Here is a 21,762-nt window from a genome sequence, read left to right as displayed (position 1 = left end):
AATAAGAATAAGCTTAGTTGAGTAACATCTTCAATTTGTATTGAATTCAATGTACATATCGAAAATCATGTACAATGAATGCAACAGATTGAATTCAATAAATATTTGATCTTGTGAAACGGCCATAATATTGATGTAGATTAGGGACCGGAAAAATTCGCGGTTTCGACGGCCTTCAGGATAGACTGCACATTCCCCTGTACACTCGGGCAAATAACGGCAGTTCATTTGCTGCTGACTTGTTAGTCGTCTCAGCTTGTTTGTCTGTGATTAGATCCTTCTTTGGTTGGTGTTTTATAATTGGTTGAGATTCGTCCAGATGAACAGTAAGCCAATAGCAAAATCATCTAAAAGGTATATGTATTTGACTTCTAGCCTATCGCCGAATGAATCCGCGAATTTTTCCGGTCTCTATTAATTATAGATGCTCACATGCATCGTGAGAGTCCGTATAAAGCCTATTACAATTCTATAAGTATACATTAAAATGCTTTTAAAATATACATGTGTAATATAATTAAAACTTGTTTAAGTAAGATCATCACAAAAAAAATGAAAATCCTTCAACAGTAAGTGATGTTTTATAAGATTTTAACAAAACACATCTTACAATAAGAGAATACTAATCATACCACATAATTCAACACAAAATATACATTCCAGTAGGCGCTACGTAAAAACAACTTCTATTTTTATGCTGATTACTCTGCATTGTTTTATATATATATCATTATTTCTAACTTTTAATATTCTCTACACATTAACTGAAATTACTTATTTACAGAGTCTTAGCTAATGTTGGTCTGTACCACATACAGTTCGTACGATATCTCTACGCAAAACACATACAGTTCATTATTAGTAATATCAATTATATTTCATGAACATAATGAAATTAGTATAGGCCCTAGGTTGTTCACTGTTAATTGAGTACTTCTGAAGTATTTTCATTGTGAGTTAACATACATACCAAATGCCATTCTTCCAGTAAAGTTACAAAGAAGACAACAAGATAATATAAATATGTATGTAGTACCATATTTTAAACTCCTATTAAATGAATAATAACTCAATCTCTATTCTGGACTATTAAGTAATAATTTTTATTACTGTTATTTATAACTTAAATAAAATGACAACTAACAAATTAGTAAAAAATAGAATTACGTGCGATATAGTGTGACATTTGTACTTGGACGGCAAACGAATATAATAAAATGTCTATGACAATGTTAACTTTACTCATTATTATGGAAAGAAACAAAATGGGCAGATAAGCATATTCTACGCTGACATTTAAAAATGCTCAATTCAAAATGAACATTTCTTCCCGATGACAAACAAAAAAGTTGTATGGTCGCGAATAATACATTCGTATGGCGTCACATCAGCGGAATATTCCCTTGGCATAAATGTGTGAAGTCTGTGGCACTTATGGAGAAGTAAACCTTCGCTCGAACACAAAAACAAATGAACGAACAGCTTTTTTTTTTTTGATAAGATGTGCAATCGGAGACCCCTGGGGTGGTTGAAGAGTGTCAGGTCCGTCGCCAGACCAGATAGTAAAAGCTCAGGGGCTGAGGATAGAAAAGGCATATCTCCAAATTATTAAGTATAAATGTTGTCATGTAATTGTTAAAGACTTGATTACACCCAGGTTTATAAACCCATCATGATCATGAAGACACTGATCGGAAGGTAATGTGCAATACATTTCAATGGCGTTTTCAGTTTTTGCTAAATAATTATAAATATAAGCAAAATTTCAATGTATCTGGACAAATCAAAATATTGATAATATTATTTTCATCACAAAAATAATATATGATATGATAACTAAATTTGAAAAAAGCGGTTATGTTAAATGTATTGTATACTTTCAGTAGGCAAAATTTCCGGCCCCTACCTCTTATAGACTTTGAGAAAAACTGTCTTTTAAAATAACATTGATATAGATAGGAGCGCAAATTTGTGACACGGCCTCTTAAGATATGCGAAGTACACACAAAGAGAGCTCCGATTTTTACATAACGCTTTTGAGCAACCAAAGTAGGGAAGTGTAGTTGTTTGTTGAAGGGAATTTTTGTTCTGTGCTGCTGTAGTTTGTGAATTACGGGACCAAAACAAAATTTAGGAAAGTACCGGAGTTAACGTTACGGTGTGTTTGTTGTGTTCTGACATGTTTGCTAACAATTATACCGTGCCCGTGTTTTTCCATTTTTATTGATATTATCGTTTCCTTATTAATTATGGCATTTCTTCGAGGATCTGCGAATTACGTGTGGTGTACAACAAGTGTGCTGGGCAAGGGTGCAACTGGTGCTGTGTACCAAGGGGTGAACAGAAATAATGGCGAGCCAGTCGCTGTTAAAACTTTCAATCAGTTGAGCCACATGAGGCCTCACGATGTGCAGGTTAGGGAATTCGAGGTGCTCAAGAAAGTCAAACACGAAAACATAGTGAAGCTTCTCGCAATTGAAGAGGAAGAGCAAGGTAGGGGAAAAGTAATAGTGATGGAGCTTTGCACGGGTGGAAGCCTTTTCAACATCTTGGACGACCCGGAAAATACTTACGGACTCCAGGAAGAGGAGTTTATTTTAGTTCTGGAACACCTGACAGCAGGCATGAAGCATCTGCGTGACAACAACTTAGTGCACCGTGATCTGAAGCCAGGGAACATTATGAAGTTTATTGCAGAGGACGGCAGAACTGTATACAAGTTAACCGACTTCGGAGCAGCCAGAGAACTGGAAGAAGACCAGCAGTTTATGTCGTTGTACGGCACGGAGGAATATTTGCATCCAGACATGTACGAGCGAGCTGTCTTGCGTAAGCCCGTTGGGAAAACTTTCGGTGCAACAGTAGACTTGTGGTCAATAGGGGTTACGCTTTATCATGTTGCCACTGGAAATTTGCCCTTTAGGCCCTACGGCGGTCGGCGAAACAAGGAAACGATGTACTACATAACAACAAAAAAAGCATCAGGGGTGATCTCTGGAACACAGACCTCAGAAAGTGGGCCCATTGACTGGGGTCGGGAACTACCCAATACGTGCCAGTTGAGTGCTGGGCTTAAAAAACTTATAATACCTCTGCTAGCAGGGCTTCTGGAAGTAGATTCTCAACGGATTTGGACCTTTGATAAGTTTTTTTCGGAAGTTACTGCAACATTATCATGTAAGCTAATTCATATTTTTCATGTGAATCAGGCACAGTCTATCAGAATTTACCTTCATCCGGATGAAGCTTACGATCAGTTTCAGTTTCTTGTCTTGGAGCAGACTGATGTCAATCCTGCTAATCAGATTCTCGTGTATCAGGACTCAGTTTTGCTTACAATTGTCGAAGAATCTACCACAGCACTAGGATATCCAACAACAACGGATGAAAATCCAATTTTGTTGTACAGTAAGGAAAATAATAATGTCGCATTGTCTCCTGAAACGGAGCTGCCAAAGTTCCCAACATTTCCCAATCTGATGTCGGTGGAGAACGACGCGAGCCTGGCGAAGACGGCGTGCAGCGCGGGCCACGAGTGCAAGCGGCGCGTGGAGAAGCTGTCGAGGTGCAGCCGCCTGATGCACGCCTGCGTGCGACGGTTCACGGCGGTCGTGTGCCGAGACTTGAAGCGTGTGGCCGAGAAGAGCGACAAGCTCAAGGACGTCGCGAAGTACCTGAAGGAGCTGGCGGACATGTCGGCCAGGAGCCAGCAGACCTGCGGCGAGCTGCTGAACGCGGTCGGGGAGTCCGGGAGCGTGCCGCGGGACGCGGGGCTGCAGGCGGAGATCCTGGCCCTGGGCCAGGAGCTGAGCGGGGAGGTCGTGCCGGCGATACGCCAGCTCCACCAGCGCTACGTGCTGGAGAAGGCCCTGCAGGGCGGCTGGTCCGGGACGACGCGGGGGATCCCGTGCCCGGCGGAGTCCCGGGCGCCCGCGAGGGCCCGCACCCTGGTGGACCGGCTGCGGGACTCGTGGCAGCACCTGCTGAGGGACCGGGCGACGCGGAACCTCACCTACAACGACGAGCAGTTCCACGTGCTGGAGAGGATCAAGATGTCGGAGACGGGGCGGCGCACGCGCGCCCTGCTGGAGACGGACTGCCGGCCGGCGGTGACCCAGCTGGCAGACTGCCTCGCCGACTGGTACAAGATGGCGCAGACGGTGTACCTGCAGACGGGCATCCTGGAGAAGGACGTGGGCGCGCTGGAAGGCCGTGCGGAGACGCTCTGCTGGAAGCTGGTGGAGAGCGACCGCCACTGCCACGACGCCCTCCGGGGGCTGCTGCGGAGGGGCGGGGGGCGGGAGAGGGTGGGGCCGAGCCCCCAGGTGCGGGGCAGGGACGGAGACAAGAAGCTGCGCCACAGCATACGCGAGATCCAGGTGGTGCAGGAGGAGATAGCCACCATCCTGAGGGAGAACTCCGAGATCGTGAACCAGTTCCACAGCACCACCATGGCAGCGGTGAACGGCGACGGCGTCGACGGTGACGAGAAGTTGAAGTTGCTCAGCCTGTCCGACTGCCCGGGTATCGTGTGAAAAAAATTATTGTTTCGACCGGGTATTATTACGTCTTTTGTTTCGAACTTAATACGGAATTCCTATGGGGGGCTTCTAGGGCATGCTTTGTTGTATTGCACAGTTTGTCTCTGATGCCTGGGTACCTTCGGGAGAAGTTTGCTGTTAAGAATTATTTTTTATAAAAAAATTGGTTACTTCCTTTAAATATTTACCAATCAGATCTTTTAAACCAGTATGAATTATCAGAGGTTTTTCAACACATAATGAGGATTCTGGTTTGAATTTCAGAAAAAAACTATTAATTTTTGAAGGCTTCAAAATGTATCCTTAATAGATTTCACCAGGGATATTAGACTAAAACGTGACTGGCCACCTTTAAGTCTGCAAACTGTTGAGTAGATACTTATATTGATGTGATATATAATTTATAGTGATTGCAGGGTTTCTACAAGTATAGAAAACCATAAAAACTGAAAAATTCAGGGAGAAGAAAATTTTCGGGGTGCTCTAAAAAAAACCTTAGGGGTATTGCAACATATTTTGAGAATTTGGTCTTGCGATAAGAAATGTGAAAAAATATATTTATACATATATGTGCTTATGTCTATGAGGCACCTAATAAACTGGTTAAAACGTTAATTATCGTGAAAATTGGTTTACTTTTCCTTCTTTACGTAAAATTATATAGGTTTGACTTTTACGCATGTTTATCACTTAGCCTACAAATACGCAAATAGATCTAAAATAGCGTTAATTGAGCAACCCAGGAATTTATTTTAATGTGCCTGCATTCTTGTCAGGAAGATCATGGAAACTTGACAATTCAGATTTAGAAAACCTGTAAAAGTCAGGAATTCGAGGATTCCAAGCTTGTAGCAACCCTGGATTTGGTATTAATCGATCAGACGCTACTCGGTTGTTGTAAATGAATTCATAAAAGACTTGGAAGTAACCAGGGGTAATTGTCACAATTTGGTGAGCCATTGCAAGTGAGTTTTAAGTGATACAGTCACAGATGGTTTTTAAGTTTGGCATTCCTGGCCTGAATGTTTTGCAGTTTAAGGTACTTTGGCACGGTGATTAATGCAATTTATCCAAGTCGTGTTTGAGCGAGGCATTGTATTATGTTAAGGTTTTGGTGTGGATTATATTCCGATCATTAAGCTTCAAGTCCTACAGCTGTGGTCACCAGTGCCAACATTTGAAAATTACTGAAGAGATAACTTTTGCTTAGTGCTAGTGCTGCATAGCTGAGTTATAGCGAGTTTTCCCAACTACTGAATTTTTTTTTATGTGGGCAAGATGTATAATTTTTACTCAGTCATTCAATATTGAATTTCTTGTTTGAATATGTTGCCACATCATCAGTCAGAAAGGTTATTTTATTTAACTTACAGCTGTAGAATTAAATATCTGTGGTTGTGGTTATAGGATAAACCATCCCCTTGTGGTTTTAGTATTGTAACTTGTTGCTTAATTTTGCACAATATGGCATCACTTGAGGTAACTGTTTGCGTCCGGGGGTACAGGCCAGATGAAACATTGCGAAACGACAAATGCTGTGAGCATTCGTTCAAGACAGGAATAGCGATGGCATTCCTAGACAAGACCGGATCAAATTCAGATGACTTAGAAAGCTGGCTTAGTCTTTCGTTTCTGATCACGAGTTAACTTTAAAAAATAGATCTTGCAGTGTTCAGCACCCAGCGGAACTCGCGTTGGTATTACTTCCTTAACACACTTGGGGTGCCACGAGCCGTCACCCCATGTAGGCGTGGGCGGTTCTGTTTCTCTGTGATACTAGTCTTAGGTGATTTGTGATACTAGAACTATCGTAGAAGCATACTTGTGAGGTGTAGTTGCATGTTTGGGACGTTTCCGTCTCGCTGTCCACACTAGCGATGTCTTCTGGTTGCTGGCATTTCACTGCGTGTGTCTTGTTACGGTGCAAAAACGCACTCGTTGAACACTTTTGAAGTGTATATATTTTAAAACATTATGTGTGGTCCATTGCATGGTATGGTGCGGGACAAACGTTTTGAAATCTGGGCTCCGTAGTTCAGTGGTAACATTGTTAGGAGCCAAAAAGTATGCAAGGCCTCGGCATAAACTGTTCTAAAAATATAAATCGTAATGACCCTGGTGCGTGTACCTATGTATCACTTGCTAAGCACTGCGTGGTTAACATATTTTGAATGGGTATACTACTTGAAGAAAAATGCCACACCCGAGTGTATTTGCAACCTCCTTGGCATTTTTCCATTGTTTTATAATTATTTCCTTCTACTTTCACTGCTTGATTCATCCCCGCACTTACAGATCGCAACACGTTTGGCCTGCACTAGAGTAGATACCTCCAAATGTATTCAGGAAGCACTGGAAATGTACCTGGCTCTTTGTATAATCTGTTCTGTTATGTCTAGTGTGTATTTTTACAGTGTATGCTAGGAGGTCACATTATAATTTGCCTTATAGCAGCATATTTATGTTCGTAAGAAACTAGCTTCTTGGCATACGTACAAGCCAACCAGCCAGTATTAATGTTAAAGTTGTGTTTTGCCAGAGAATAAACTAAACATATGCTGTGGATGTTTACTATAAAGTATGTTCGCAGTTTGTGATTGTTCTCCACACTCATTTTCTACTACACTCTGCAAAGATTTCTCAGTGTGTCGGAGGTATTTCCGCCAAAGGATATTGTATTTATGAGGTTAAAAGTGTAACAGATTTTTATATAACTTTATTTAAACTACTAAAACTTTTTTTTATTTTACAAATTTTTTTATAAATATAGTAAAACCAGTAATAATAATTCATGAGATACAAAAAAATTTTTGCATAGTAAATTTTAAAAACTAAACAATATGTACATGGCATACTGGGATTTGAAGAAGCGTTATTTTCGAAAGGTAATGCCCAAATGACCTTTGCCATGGGTAATTGTGTTAAAGAACTGACAAATGTTACAGCAGTACTTACTGGGATCCTGCATCTCTAGTTCATTCTTGGCCAGATTAATGTGTTTCTTATTTGAAAAAATAAAAAATTCATGGCCTTGCAATTTCTACTTGCATTTTACCATGCATGATTTCCTCAGCCGTTTTAAGAAATCTGTGTTATTATTGTGCATGTTGTAGCATTTTGCTGTAGAATTGATTCATGGTTTATTCATCCAAACTTTTAACTTATGTACTATCTGAGCGAGGTGTGGTTGTAAATGGCAGAAAAAATCTACACTGCCCTGTTGAAGTTTGGCTGAGCTCGGAGAAGAATAAAACTTACTTTTTAAATTATTTATTCATTAAACAAATACACCCTGAAATACTAATGCAATGTATATTCTGATAAGTTCTTAAATTGAGAACTACCTTCATGTCTGGTGTGTAATATCTTACTTTTTTTTTATTTTAAATTTGAGAGTAGATTGTGGTGGTCCTACAGTAGTTTGTGTATGAAATTTTTTTTTTAGATGCTCTTGAGATATTATTATTAAACAGTATATCTTAGCATATGTATTATTTTCAAAAAGTAGGTAAATTTTATTTAGCATATATGTATTTTCAAAATGTTGGTAATTTTTATAAGTATTAATTAGTATAGGTATTTTATCTTGAGCAAGCAAATATTTTTGTTGTACTTTTATACACATCTAGAAATGCACCAGTATCCAGGAACATGTTTGTACCTACTCTGTTGGGTAGTATCCACGAGAACTTTAGATCCGCTGTGAGGTATCTTACATTATATGCATGTATGTTAACTTAGATGAGGATTGAACTTCTCTTTTACTCTACTTATCACACTATCTTGTGGCGTACAAGTCAAGTTCAGTTTTGCTTTTAAGCATTGAAAGCATTATTGCATTTGTTAAAGCACAGATAATTTTTTTATTGTGTGTCTCATTAAGACTTGAGGACTAATTTACAAAAATTAAATTTATTTGTGTTGCTCGAAGCTTGGTAGTCTTTCCCAAGTGTTCTTGAAATATTATTTTTTAAAAACTCTAAGAGTATGTACGTTCATATATTAAATGTTTGGAGAGTATTATTCCAAAGAAGAAAACCGCTTACAGATTTGTTGTTATATTCAATGATGTGTATTGTTATAGTACCAATTTTATTCATAATATTATTCCTCCATTTCAGAGTTTTGTAGGACCATGCCAAAATTAGAATACAAAATTTGAGTTTTCTTAGACCAGTATTAAGACGTTAGAAACTGACCAAATATGTAGAGTTAGCTGGGGAGATTTATTTTCAAGCTACAGAATATATGTTAATGTTACAAATATTACTTCTTTGTATGTTCCTACTTTAAAAAGTTTTTGTTCTGTTTTATTATATAGTGATATAAAATTGTTTCCGTACTTTATCTTTAAGTAAATATATTACAGAATTTTTTTGTATGAGCAGGGTTCTACTGTACCCCATGTGTTTGGGAAGTTTCCAAAGTTTTAAATTTTGGTAACAGCTGTGTACAATTTGAAAATGACAAGTGTTTTGTAATCCAATTTTATACACTTTTTCAGCAAATAAACATTCTTTACACAACATATGTTATTATTCATTTCATAGAATTATTTTTTATAGCCCTTTCTTAGAGTCACACTTCCAATTTTTTTTTGGAAGCCTTTTATTCTGTGGGAATGCTAAAAGATAACTCAGTTGCATGGATGAGGTAAAATAAAGATAATGTTCTTTCTGTTGCAAATATGTCATATATTCTACAAGCAATATTTTTTTTTTATACTACTAAATTAATGCAGTCATAATCCTGCAAAGTATGTCTACTAATTCCAATAGTACCTAACTGTACACTACACGTGTCTTAATTATTTATGCCGCTGTTAACCATGTCACACACTGTCAATTCCTAAGATATTCCTAATTTTAATATTTTTAGTGTAACTTTTGTTAAATTTTTTGTGTGGAAATAATCTTACACTAGGATTATAAAGTATAATTATTTTATAATTAAAAAAAGTACAATAGAATTTATTTATCTCATAGCCATATAGTGTGATGTCCACTATAACGTAGGTACACAACACACATCCAAGGTTTGATAAACCTTGCGTATCATTTAGTTATAAATTGTCTACTTCAGTGGACAAATATTCTGAAAATGTTAAACTGGCTCCGGGAGTGAAGACACCATCATCCTCTTATGTCGAGGCACGAGGGAAGGAATTGGGGGGGGGTGTGGTGGATAAGGGCCTCTTTGTCGAGGTAGAGGGGATATTAGCCTCTGTCAAGGCAAAAGGAGATAGCAGCCCCTCAGGCGAACTAGTCATGGCAATAATTGCTGCCGTGGCTGGCCAATCCTCGAACAAAGCATGTGATGCATGCTATCTTTATCTTTTATGCGTGGCTTAAACCCAGCACGATTAGGCATAAAGGCTTCAGCCTGGGATACACTTAGTCTTTCCTAACCCAGACGCCTCCCAAACAAATACACTTAGTTTTAGTTGGGTTAGGAATTATTTCACAAGGGGATAACAGTCCATTTGTTGAGACACAGGGGGGCCAACAGCCCCTTTGTCGGCGATCTTCCCTCCGTGCCCGTCCGACGCGGACGTGTACCTCGACATGCCCGGGAGTCGCAGCATGTGTCGCGAACACGCAGTGCTCCGTTGCACTCGTGGAGCGCGTGACCTATCGGCTTTGCCACAAACTGTCGCTTGCAGAGGCTTAGGGGTCACACCGCGGCAAGAACACAACACTACCCTCCCTGAGATCCCTGGGAGTGACGTCTGGGGTTCGCTGGAAACTGTCGAAACCACCCCTACTTCAGCCATGACGACGGTACGGTACTAGTAAGCATCTATTTTCTCGTCAAAGGGTAGATAAAATAATAGTAAGACATTTTCAACACGCATAATCTGTATATTTCTCATTAAACAAACAATAAATAATATTTTTTAAGAATAAGCACATCTGAATAAATACCGCACGAATCACAAGTCAGTTGAGGTGGAACGTGCGCGGAACGTCACGCGCTCGTCGGGCCGGCGGGGCCCAGGTGTTGCTTCAGGATGTTGCCGACGCGGTCCTGGGCGACCAGCGTCGCGGGCAAGGGTTCCCGGGCCGGGACGCGGAACACGGACGTGCGCGGCGCCCCCGGGAACTGCCAGGACCCGCGCACCAGTCCCGTGCCGTCTCGCAGCTCCACCACGGACAAGCCCGCATCCGACGACACCGCGTTCCTGGGCGTGGGAACCAGGCGGGGCACCACAAATACAAATAAATACAAAAAAAAGAAACAAAAATTAATTACCTTAACATAATATAAAGAGCCACGGAATTTCCGCGCGTTTTTCAGTCGCGAGCTGGAATGCAAACCTCCACACTGTCGCACTGTGTTCGTGATTGGACCGCAGTTGTCTGGACACGCCCCTCTACGACCGTGAGCCGACACGCCCAGCCGGGAGAGAAGTAAGCGAATCAGGCAGTGCCAATTAACAAGGATAAAAAATGTTCTCGCTGAGAAATGAACCAACGGGAAAGTAAACATGGGTCGGGGGCACACCTATAACTTTGAATTCTATCCTGAGGCCAGAGGAATGCGCGAAATTTCCGGGACTCTAAATATAAAATATGAAAGAAAAAACCTCACATCCCAAAAAATACAATACATGAAAATAATCTCAAACAAATTCGTGGAATATTCACTTTAAAAAAAATCAAAATAAACCCACCTCTTCTATATACTCAACATTAAACCCAGAAACTAATTCAGATTCACCTTCAGCAAAATCAAATGGAGTACGATTAGTATCTGCCAATAAAGAAGAAAATAAAAAAACAATGAAAAAAAAACCTGAAAATAATAAAAATCAATTTTAAAACATCTACCACTTAAAACAATAAAAGATAATAAAATTAAAAATAGACTAACTTCACATGAAATAGTCTGAGCAACAGATCGTAACCCTCCTAATACAGAATAATTAGAATTAGAAGATCAACCAGCAATCATAATTCTATAAACATTTAAACTAGCACAACATTAAAAAATAAAAAACATTAAACCCAAACTATAAACACAAATATTAGAAAAATAACGTAACAAACTACGTGTTCACGGGACAAAGTGCGATCACAGGCAGCGCGAGGGTGAACGTGTTCTCGCGTGCCAGCAAGGTGCATTGTGGGTTCACTTTCAGTATGCAATGGGAATTTAAAAGAATGAAGTCCAATGCACATGCACGTTTCATCCAGTTGTGTTCAAATGCAAAAAAAATATACAACGTAGCACGAAGTTCATTTTTGGATGAAAGTAGGGGCGTAGCCAGGGGGTGGTTTTAGGGGTTCTAACCCCCCCCCCCCCCCCCCTCCTTAACCAACATTTTTTTTTCTTATCTGAAAGCAGGTTAGCTGAAAGCCTGGGTGTCTTACTGCTATCACCGGCCACTGCACTGGAGGGGAAGAGTAAGCAAGCCCTACCGATTCTCCTTCCCTTCCCCTACCCCTGTCCCAAGCAGAAGCTATAAGGTTGTGACGCCGTGACGGGTCCCAAGCTTTCAAATATCTTACACCTACTGTATTTAACCAGCGCGGTAACTATAAGCAGGCGGTGACTGGGTAACTCTTCAAGCTAAAGCTAATTGTTTCCAGGAATAGGCCAGTTCTGCCAAAACCCAACCATTTTTATTCCTTTTTTTTTTGTATTATCGAGCTTCGAGCATGATTTATGATTTTGAGTGGATGTGGACAAGGCACTTGGATTTATTAAAATATCTTTAATTAATTTCTTTCTTCATCACTCAAACAATTTTTTATTAAAAAATTAATAATATTTTTACCATTACAATATTTAAAGTTAAGTACCGAAAACTGCCCAAATAGCACTATTTTACACCTTAAAATCCAAATTGTTCCGTGGGAGGACCCCCGGACCCCACGCTTTAATGGGGGGGGGGGGGGATCATGCTTCTTAACCCCCCCCCCCCCTCCCCCCATACACAAATCCTGGCTACGCTACTGGACGAAAGAGAAAAAGTTTGTGAAACGAGAAAATTTAAACACGTAAGAGCAATTATACATTTTTTATATTGAAATAATAACTAGTATCCATTTTTTTTTATATAAATGCCGGGGAAAAAAAACAGTTTCTGCTATTTGATATTTTTTGTTCATGTTTGCTTATAATTAATTATTCACAAAAATTACCATTAGCACATGTGTTGATATTTACCACTTTGTTGGTGCTCTTTGATATGACTAACACTGCACTCTTGCTTCCTCTTGATAACTTAATTATTAGTTTTAAAAATGTAATGTTCTTATACTGGATTAAAAAATATTAATATGTATAATAGAATTTTATTAATCATATTTAATCTCTCCTTCACTTTCTATTGTTCTACTTAAACTTTTAATATGCATGTTAATTCTCTGGTATTTTAATCTTAAAAAGAAGTATAACTTCAAATACTCACTCATAAGTACACTCAAATTTTCTTTTTGGACACTAACGGGACAATACAAAACAGAATACTGGGGGGGGGGGGGGGGGGGGGGGGGGGGGGGGAAATCGACCATGCTGTCCTAGGATTTGCCTGGAGTATTTTGGAGAACCATGCCAAATTCACGATGACCAGACCGGGGTTTGAACCAGTCTTTTGGAACTCACGTCCCAGTGTCTTACCACTGAGCACACCAGTGCACAAGTCAGGCCATTTTGCCGAATTTGTACTGAAAAATAAGTAGAACATTAGCGTTGACTTGCTTTACCTTAAAAGTGTAATGCGTAAACTATAAAGTTTTGTATGCTATCTTATATAACTAAGGTCTTCGAGGTTGCTGCTTTGCAAGATAAGCATAACAAAAATAAGTGGTAATTAATCTTCCATAAAATACAAGCAACAGATATCTAACTAGAGACCCAACAAAGTCTATATAAAACTTGGTTGATAGAAAAGATAAATATTCTGACCCTGGAAAAAAAATGTCTAAAAGACACTTGGTGTACTAATACAGAAATTTGACAAATGCACGAATACTCTTTGCGTAGGTGATTTTTTTTTTTTTTCTTTCCCGTGAGATCCCCTTCCTAGAATGTGTGCCCTACCTTGTCTCATCGAAACTTATTTTTCCAGATCCACTTCGAGGTACTTCAGTGTTGAACCACCTAAAACAAATTAACGTCCTTAAAATTAACATTGTCTCATGAGATGCAATAATTGTTGGGGAAAAAAGAGAAGTTATGGTATTTTTTTACTGTTCTTCTAAGGGCCAATGATATTGCACGGTTGGGTCACACCCCACCAGACAAGTCAACTTTGGTTCGATTCCTAGCGGGGTCACACACATTATTTGTAAATGGGAAGCATGGCATATTTTGCAGTGAGCCAATGGGCTTTCTCTCGGTTCTCCAGTTTCCCTCACCGATAAACCCATTCCATCTATAGCTCATATCATCTCCGGTGTGCTGTGAAAGGGCTACAAACTGCAAGAGCGGTAAGGCAAAGAGTCTACATGAGCAGACAAACTAAATCACAGATATCGCCGACATTTCTGCCATACGACTAAAAAAGAAATTCCAAGCAACTTACAAATTAGTGAAATAAACATCACTGACTGTTTTTGGGTTACTACATCTCTCAAAGATTTTTACAATTGCTAATTGATTTTATTGTACGTGAAGACATGTAAAGGCTTTTCTTTTTTTTTTTTGCTTTGACAATGAAAATTGTAAATAAAGGGGTACAAATAAAACAAATCAAACTTTTTTTTTTACCTGTGAAAGGCAAGCAGCGTAGCACAACTAGTGCCCCAATACGTCATGTCAGAGTCCAACGAGTCACGTGTCGTGCTGTACTCATCGCACTTTATCACGGGTGCAATTTCCTGCCCACCGTTTCGCAGTAACCTCGCCATCTTGTCGTCACCGCGATTCTTGGTTCCAGGCTTGGTGGCGCCCTGGACAGAATACGACAGACTGAGCACCTTCGTGAAGCACACCGTGGCCTGGCGAACATCGCCCTTGTCTGCACCCCCTCTGTTCCCACAGAGTCCTCTGCCTGTGCTTTCGATGCGGTTTCGTTTCGGCTGCAGCGTGAAGACCAGGTTGATGTTGTCGAAACCGCGGCCCATGATTCCCGTCTCTGTGTGCCCAAGGTCGAACGTGTGTCCCAGCTCGTGGCACACGGAACCGAGCGTGGTCGCAAAGCACGCTCCGTACGTTCCCCTGCCACAGCAAAAAAAAAATTTTTAATGTTACCAGTTAATAAATTAAAACATCATAGATACATAAGGCGTAATACATCTGGCAACTTGACGAAACTATGAAACCACTCTAATATGAGGACTGGGCATTACAAATTTATTTCTTAAAATAACATGCAGAAAACACTAACCTAGACTAATAAACAGTTTTTTTCAGATATCATGTACCCACTCAGTCATTTCAATAAATTATGCATCTTCGAATTATACTAATTTCCATTATGTTCATAACAAACTACCTAACCATTATTAACAAAGGAGGAATCATGCCTGGATGAATCTGGGGTTATATCTTGACATAATTGTTATTAGAAATGAAAATGGGGTGAAACTGCAATGAAGGACTGTAACAGAGAGTATTTCAGGGGGAAATTGACAACAACATCCACGAAACTTCTCACTTGTCAAAGAGCCAGGTTTGATCCCACAGAGACCATTGCATAAGAGAGTGATTAATTTCTTAACAATTCATTCCCTCTACCACTTATCATAGTTGTTTTTTTTGTCTCATTGTGTTCCATGCATAAAATTACTTTACCAATATTTTTGTGCCAACTTGTACATTAAAAAGCAATATTTAAGCTACTGGATGCACTGAACACACCACTATGTCTCGCCCATTAATCAGGTTTCAAATCAGTTTCAAGTGATTCAACCATGAATCCTGGAATTCAATGTAAATTGATTTAAATCCAAATTGTATAAGGTTTCAAAGTTTAATTTAAACGCAATCAATAGAATGTCAAATAATCACCTGTAACAGCTATCATCCATGAAATATCTGCTATCCACAATGGTGGTATTTAAGAACCTTGGTAAAATCTCTTTTATATCTTGAGGCCAAGTGTGCAAGCATGCTGTCCCAAATATTGCAAGGCCCCCACCACCCAGTGCAACATGGGCTTCCAATTGTGCCAACATTTTCTCATGTGACTGTGGCTTTTCTTCACATTTTTTGTAATACGTACACGACAAAAATGCCAAAAACTTTCTGTCAGCATTACCCAGAGATGATGTCATTAGCTCTCTCGCAAAATACTCCCACAAGTCCCCTGGTTTCATTTTACGGGCAGCGTCAACATGTAGACGACTGTAAAACACGGTGCATTCTGCAGCTTGAGAATTTAAATCGTTCTCGAGCTGAAAAGCCTTGCGGCAAAATCCTGCTTCGTGTAACTTCTCGGCTGCAACGCACTGTATGACCTTCGCACCGACAGCGATACGCTTGCATGCGCTTTGCACGGAGTTCTCTTCCGTTTCTGGGGCATGAAACCTACCATTGTGGCCACGGCAAATTATGTAGACGGGCATAACCCTGTACGCTGTTCGTCTCGGCTTGAATTCTAATTTACAGATTTGCTGCACGTTTACGTATTTCAAAATTATTTCATTGGCGCCCCTATTGAGGTTAACCACACATTTGAATTGGTAATCAACAACTGGCCACTCTGTCTCTTGTTCTGTGCTGTCCACATAATGACGAACAGTTATGACATTTTGAACATTATTATTCAAACATTCTTGCGAATTATCGCATGAAATACAACCCTTTAAAAGAGCCAAAGAATAACATAGAGATTCCCCACTCTTTACATTAGTAACAATTATTTTATAGTTCCAATTAACACTTGCTTTCACTTGCTGATACATTCCCTGATTACGACTAATGAACAAAAAGTGAATCTATAAATATATATATTTGTATTTCACTAATCTGTCAATGTGTTAAATGCATATTATAAATATTCTCATGTTTAAAATGTTTGTTTTCAAAACAAGGTTGCCAACACATACGATAAAAGTATACACTGTGGAACGATTGTCACAAAATTACCGTGCAACTGGATAGTTGCACCATACTACTCTTCGATCAACGAGAAAACAGAAGATTTCCCTCAAACGTTGCAACATACAGGGACAATCTTTTTTTTCTTCCTAACCTAAATAAAAACTAAGTGTATTTGGGAGGGAACTCGTTAGCATGCAGGTTAATTAATATTTTTTAATGGCGTTATGTGGCCTACAACTTTCGCCCATAGCCAAAGGGTCATTATATGCAGCATGAATCTCAATTTTCCAGTCGTTATAAAACATGAGAATATATATTTTACACCCATGCCTTACCCGGGACTCGAACCCAGGACCCCTCGCACCATAAGCCGGTGTGCATCCGACTACGCTACAGAGGTCGGCCATGCAGGTTATGAACCATGCAGGAGAGGAAGCATGCATCATGTGCTTGGAGGTGATTGGCCAGCCATGGCAACATTTTAGCCATGACTAACTCCCCTCACTGACTATTCTAGGTTAAAACTAGATAAGTTGGGCCCAGGTGAAACCTGCATAGACACAGGGAAAACCCTGGGCACTGACATGCAGGATGCAAAATTTCATGCATTAATTACAAGCAGGTTGGTTACAGGAAACAGAGGGATGGTTCTGGAAGAAGAGTTGGACAGAGTAGAAAGACTACTATGTAAATGGGCGGGAGCTTGGACATTTTGTCCGCATTTAGTTTGATGGTACTGGTTGTTTCAGGGGCGACTTTGTCGTTTCCCACCAGGCTGCCAGCCAGCCTGAACTAAGTTAAGAAGGGGAAAAATTCGTGTACGCTGTTGAATTTGAACAAAATGTAAAGAAACATTAAATTAATATAAAAATAAACATTTAAAATATGTTTAGTTTGGTAGCTTTAATTTAATTGTGCTTTTTCGCGAGCTGGTGCATCGAGCCTGCACTCAGGAGTGGACAGAGTCTCATGTTGACCGAAGTCTGTTAGGAAAATTATCCAGTCCTTCATCGCGAGGCCCTAGCCTCAGCATCTACGCATTCGTAGGCTATGAAGTGTGTATAGGTGCACTGTCACAAGCTGGTGCATCAGACCTACACAGTGGAGTGAAGTGGACAGTCCGTAACGATTCTTATGCGGACTGGCGTGGGTCTGGCGCGTGTGCATGCGCCCAGGGCTAGGGGACAACTGAGCTCCGCGCGGGAGGTGGAACTAGTTTTACTGTAGTGGGGTCGCGCGCCGCGCGCTGCGATTGGCCGACAGACTCCTCGGCCACTCACGCGGCACTACGGCGGCCGGTGCATCAGGAGTGACTTCGGGCGTTTATACTTCTGTTCTACGTCCGGGTCATAGTTCCATAGTTCCCTAGTGAGGAAATGTGTGGATTTAAACTATTTACACATTTATCGTAAAAAGTCTGAGTAGTGTGGATGTAGAAGTCTTGCAGAGTTTCCAACCCGGTTTCACGAAACAATGTTTCGACAGGGCAGTACACTGGGGCGTCTGTAGTGATTCGAATGCATCTATTCTGAATTCGCTAGTTTTAGTAAGTGTGTCTTTGAGGCAGTGGCCCAGAAAGGGGCTGCATACGTGATCATTGGTCGTATGAGGGCTTTGTAGAGCAGTAGGCCAGTTTTAACTCAGCTTCCACATCGCCTACTCATAACTGGATACAAGGACCACAGTCTAGTTTGAGCTTGTGCTCGCTTGATGTCTATGTGGTGGCGCCATGTTAGTTTCCTGTCCATGTGAACGCCTAGGTATTTAACCATATCTTTGTGCGGAATGTGTTCGTTGAACAAACTCAGTTGCGGCCTGCGGTCTGCAGGCAGGAGGTGTTTGCGAGTGAATACAAGAGCTTCTGACCTCGTTGTGTTCACTTTAATGCGCGACGTCGTGCACCACTGTTCTATTTCAGTGAGCGCAACTTGCAGCCTAGTCGTGACCAGCTGTAGGTTATAATGATCTGCTATATAGGACAGTAACGTCCGCATAGCAGCTTAACTTGACGAGTCGATGTGCGAGACATGGCATGTCTCGTACATATACATTGAACAGAACAGGGCCTAGGATGCTGCCCTGTGGCACTCCTGCTCTAATCTGCTTTAGGTCTGACGTGGCCCCTTCAGTTGACACTCTGAAGGTTCTGCCTGCTAGGTAGGATGTGATTAGCTTGACATAGCAGTCAGGGAAATCATCAGCTTGGTATAGTTTATAGAGAAGCCCTGCATGAAACACTCTGTCAAAGTCTTTCTCTACGTCTAGGAACATCGCAACAACATAGTCTCGTACGCTAAAGGCACTAGTGATCATTTCAGTGAGACGCACTAGCTGGTGAACTGTCGAATGAGCGCCGCGAAAACCGAATTGCTCATTTGGCAGCAAGTTGTTTTCGTGTATGTGGCATTTAGTCGATGCAATATTATGCTTTCGGCCATTTTCGAAACAGCACTAAAGATACTTATTGGTCTGTAGTTCTGGGGCAGTTTTTTTATCTTTACCTGGCTTGTGGAACATGGTGGGAATATTTAACCCATCCCTCCATGTTTGGTGGAAAGTACATTGGTTGGGAGAGGTGAAAGGGGTGACATGTTGTATATAAGTTGAGTCTAATTTTAAACGTGGAAAACGGAACAGTAACAAAGTTTGATTACATAACTTACTATGTACAAACAGTACATTACTGTATCAGTAACAGGTTGGAACAGATACCGAAAATTGCTGTAACAACCCACCTCTAACCAGCACTGGATGCTGTTGCCGGGACACGTCAATTGTTTCATTGCTTTTTGAAAATTATATATTATTTGAAAACTAAACCTTAAAAACATTTAGTTTTTTTGTATGAATAACCTAAAGATTAATTCATCACACTAATCTATCATTATTGCATAAGGCAAAAATTTTGTGTGTCATTGCTAAGCTCTTTGGGCTACAAAAAATGCTTACATATGCAGTATTTCTGGAGTGTCATAGCTTTTAGGAAATACAATGAATGTAACTGGTATGTAGGTTTGTCTACCTACAATAAGATGTAAAATCCTTAAAAGTACCACACTTACTATTAAAATCACAAAATCCTAAAGTTACCTCATTTTCTATTAACATCGTTATGATATAGAAGCTCACATTAATTTGCCATCCGTTAGATTAGTTATCATAGTATTTATTATTTTGTTTATTATATAGCTTATGAGACCAACACGTGACAATGTTTTCAAGCCGGTGTTCCAAATGTGTACTTTCCACTCTCCTCTCTCACCAAGGTTTCGGCCAGAAATAGCCAAATAGCGAAATACATATGTACGTTAATGCTTCTTCTTTGAAGAACAAATGCCTAAGAGTACTTAACCAGTAAATGGTCCTCAAATTTGTAGCTCAAAACCGGTATGTTCACAGACCATTGACAAAAGTCTTTATTATATGATTAATTTTGTCAGTTGCTGGGTGAGTTTGTACGAGGTAAAATATTTTATTTCATACGGTACATAATACGTACAAAAAATTATTCTTAGATGAATTGTGAGGCACTCAATCAAATAAGCTCATGTTATTATGAACTACTGATGCCGACAAACTCCCTCTGCAGACCATTTTGCTTCGTCGATGCCTAATAAGAGGCATATGTAGATGGTTTAAGGCCATGCACTGTGCCAAACACTAGCCAGAATATCGGGTGTGATACCTTTAAACACCATGCTGGCTATCGCCCGAGCAACAGTCACCACCGGAACTATTTTCTTGAATTACAATTTTAGTTTGTAGTTGCAGGAAACATTTAAAAGTGGGCAACACACCACCCGTCTTTGTAAGTCATTTGCAAATTAATGAGAAGGGTTGTGTGTTTACGCAAACGTGACCTACACTGGCCGCCTATCGATGTGCATTTCCGGCGCAAGCTGCCCCGGGCAGTGGTGTCTGTCTGCCAGGGGAAGGCAGTTCCGGCCAACGACCGTATAGGTAAATTCCGGCTAAGCTCCTTTCGAGTAAGGACGTGTCTCATGACCATGGCGATCAAGCCTCTCTGCAGCTGACATCATGTGTGTTTGGTATTTTTAGTTATGTTCATTATTGGTACACATTATCATTTATTAAGCTTAATTAAATTCGGAGATATACTTACCCCTTTTTTCACCACATATTTGCTGAATTTTGCAAAATATAAAAATTATGGTTTTTAGTTGTTTGTATGTTTATTATTGGTATATCATTTATTGTGCTTAAAAAAGTAGGATCTATTATTACTCATCTTTAAAACATACTTACCCCCTTTTCACTCCTTAGGGCTTGAATTTCGCAAAATATAAAAATTGTGATGGTTTGGGTTTATCTTATTTATTGGTACCCAGTATCATTGATTACACTAATTCAGAGATATCATTACCCTTTTAAACATACTCCTTTTTCACCCCTAAAGGGTTTATTTTCGCAATATATAACATTTTTGGTTGGATGTCTTTGTATGTACCAATAATGGTACAGCATATCTTTTATCTTGATTAGTTTCAGAGATAGAATTAATTATCTAAAAACCATATTAACCTTATTTTCACCCCCTTAGGGGTGCAATTGTGTAATTACTGTATATATAACCTAGTTTTTAAGATAGCCAAAGACCTTTAAAATAAAATGTTCATCAAAATCAGTCTCGGAAGATTTTATTGACGCTGGAATAAACAGACAGACGAATAAAAATTTTAAGAACTATAATTTTGTGTTCTCGATAATGTAAATAGCCATTTCCAAAATTATTATTATTATTTAAATAATTTCATCCAATGTTCAGTCTTTTTTTTGCCTAAAACATTTTTATTATTTGTATAGATTAATGTAAATAAACAATGTGAAGTTTCAACTAAAATAATACTGATTGTCACTGCTTTGATTCATTGCAAGTTGGGGGGAAAAAACTTAAAAAATTTATTCTACCAAAATGACTATGTATTTTGGTAGGTAGTTACTATGCCCAAGCTTTTTTCTTCTGTCATTAATCCTTTAAAAATTAGTACAGTACAAATTTTTTTCAAGTCACATACATGCAGCAGTATCTGTTGCAGGGGCGTAGCCGGGGGGGGGGGGAATTAGGGGTTCAAACCACCCCCCTCCCCCTTAGCAACAAATCTTTAATTAATTTCTTATTCATCACTCAAACAAATTTCATATTAATATTAATAAAATTTTTTCCATTACAATATTTAAATTTAAGTACCGAAAACTGCTAAAATAG

At 39.7% G+C, this 21,762-nt stretch overlaps 2 protein-coding genes across 2 annotated transcripts; one reads left to right on the top strand and one right to left on the bottom strand.

Annotated features, from left to right (window-relative positions):
- The first annotated feature begins 1,377 nt into the window (after positions 1–1,377).
- LOC134539939 (serine/threonine-protein kinase TBK1) lies at positions 1,378–9,067 on the top strand. Its single transcript, XM_063382310.1, has one exon. The coding sequence runs from the start codon at positions 2,250–2,252 to the stop codon at positions 4,533–4,535; it is 2,286 nt and encodes a 761-aa protein (XP_063238380.1). The 5' UTR covers positions 1,378–2,249; the 3' UTR covers positions 4,536–9,067.
- A 1,314-nt stretch (positions 9,068–10,381) lies between these two features.
- LOC134539997 (uncharacterized) lies at positions 10,382–16,560 on the bottom strand. The gene is made up of 4 exons (XM_063382411.1): positions 15,501–16,560; positions 14,259–14,708; positions 13,590–13,649; positions 10,382–10,722 (listed from the first exon to the last, which is right to left on the bottom strand). Exons 1-4 carry the CDS (start codon positions 16,394–16,396, stop codon positions 10,509–10,511), a joined length of 1,620 nt encoding a protein of 539 aa, XP_063238481.1. The 5' UTR covers positions 16,397–16,560; the 3' UTR covers positions 10,382–10,508.
- Positions 16,561–21,762: the final 5,202 nt, after the last annotated feature.

The sequence above is a fragment of the Bacillus rossius genome, chromosome 16 (genome assembly GCF_032445375.1).
Source record: "Bacillus rossius redtenbacheri isolate Brsri chromosome 16, Brsri_v3, whole genome shotgun sequence".
Lineage (NCBI taxonomy): Eukaryota > Metazoa > Arthropoda > Insecta > Phasmatodea > Bacillidae > Bacillus > Bacillus rossius.
Note: the sequence above shows the minus strand (reverse complement) of the source record. Positions and strands in the feature narration are given on the sequence as shown.

Coding starts and splice junctions, on each gene's coding strand:
- LOC134539939 (XM_063382310.1), top strand. CDS start 2,250: ATGGCATTTCTTCGAGGATCTGCGAATTACGTGTGGTGTACAACAAGT.
- LOC134539997 (XM_063382411.1), bottom strand. CDS start 16,396: ATGTATCAGCAAGTGAAAGCAAGTGTTAATTGGAACTATAAAATAATT. Junction 14,709..15,500: donor ATGGATGATAGCTGTTACAG/GTGATTATTTGA, acceptor TTGCTGTGGCAG/GGGAACGTACGGAGCGTGCT. Junction 10,723..13,589: donor ATAAGTTTCGATGAGACAAG/GTAGGGCACACA, acceptor TCCCACGCCCAG/GAACGCGGTGTCGTCGGATG.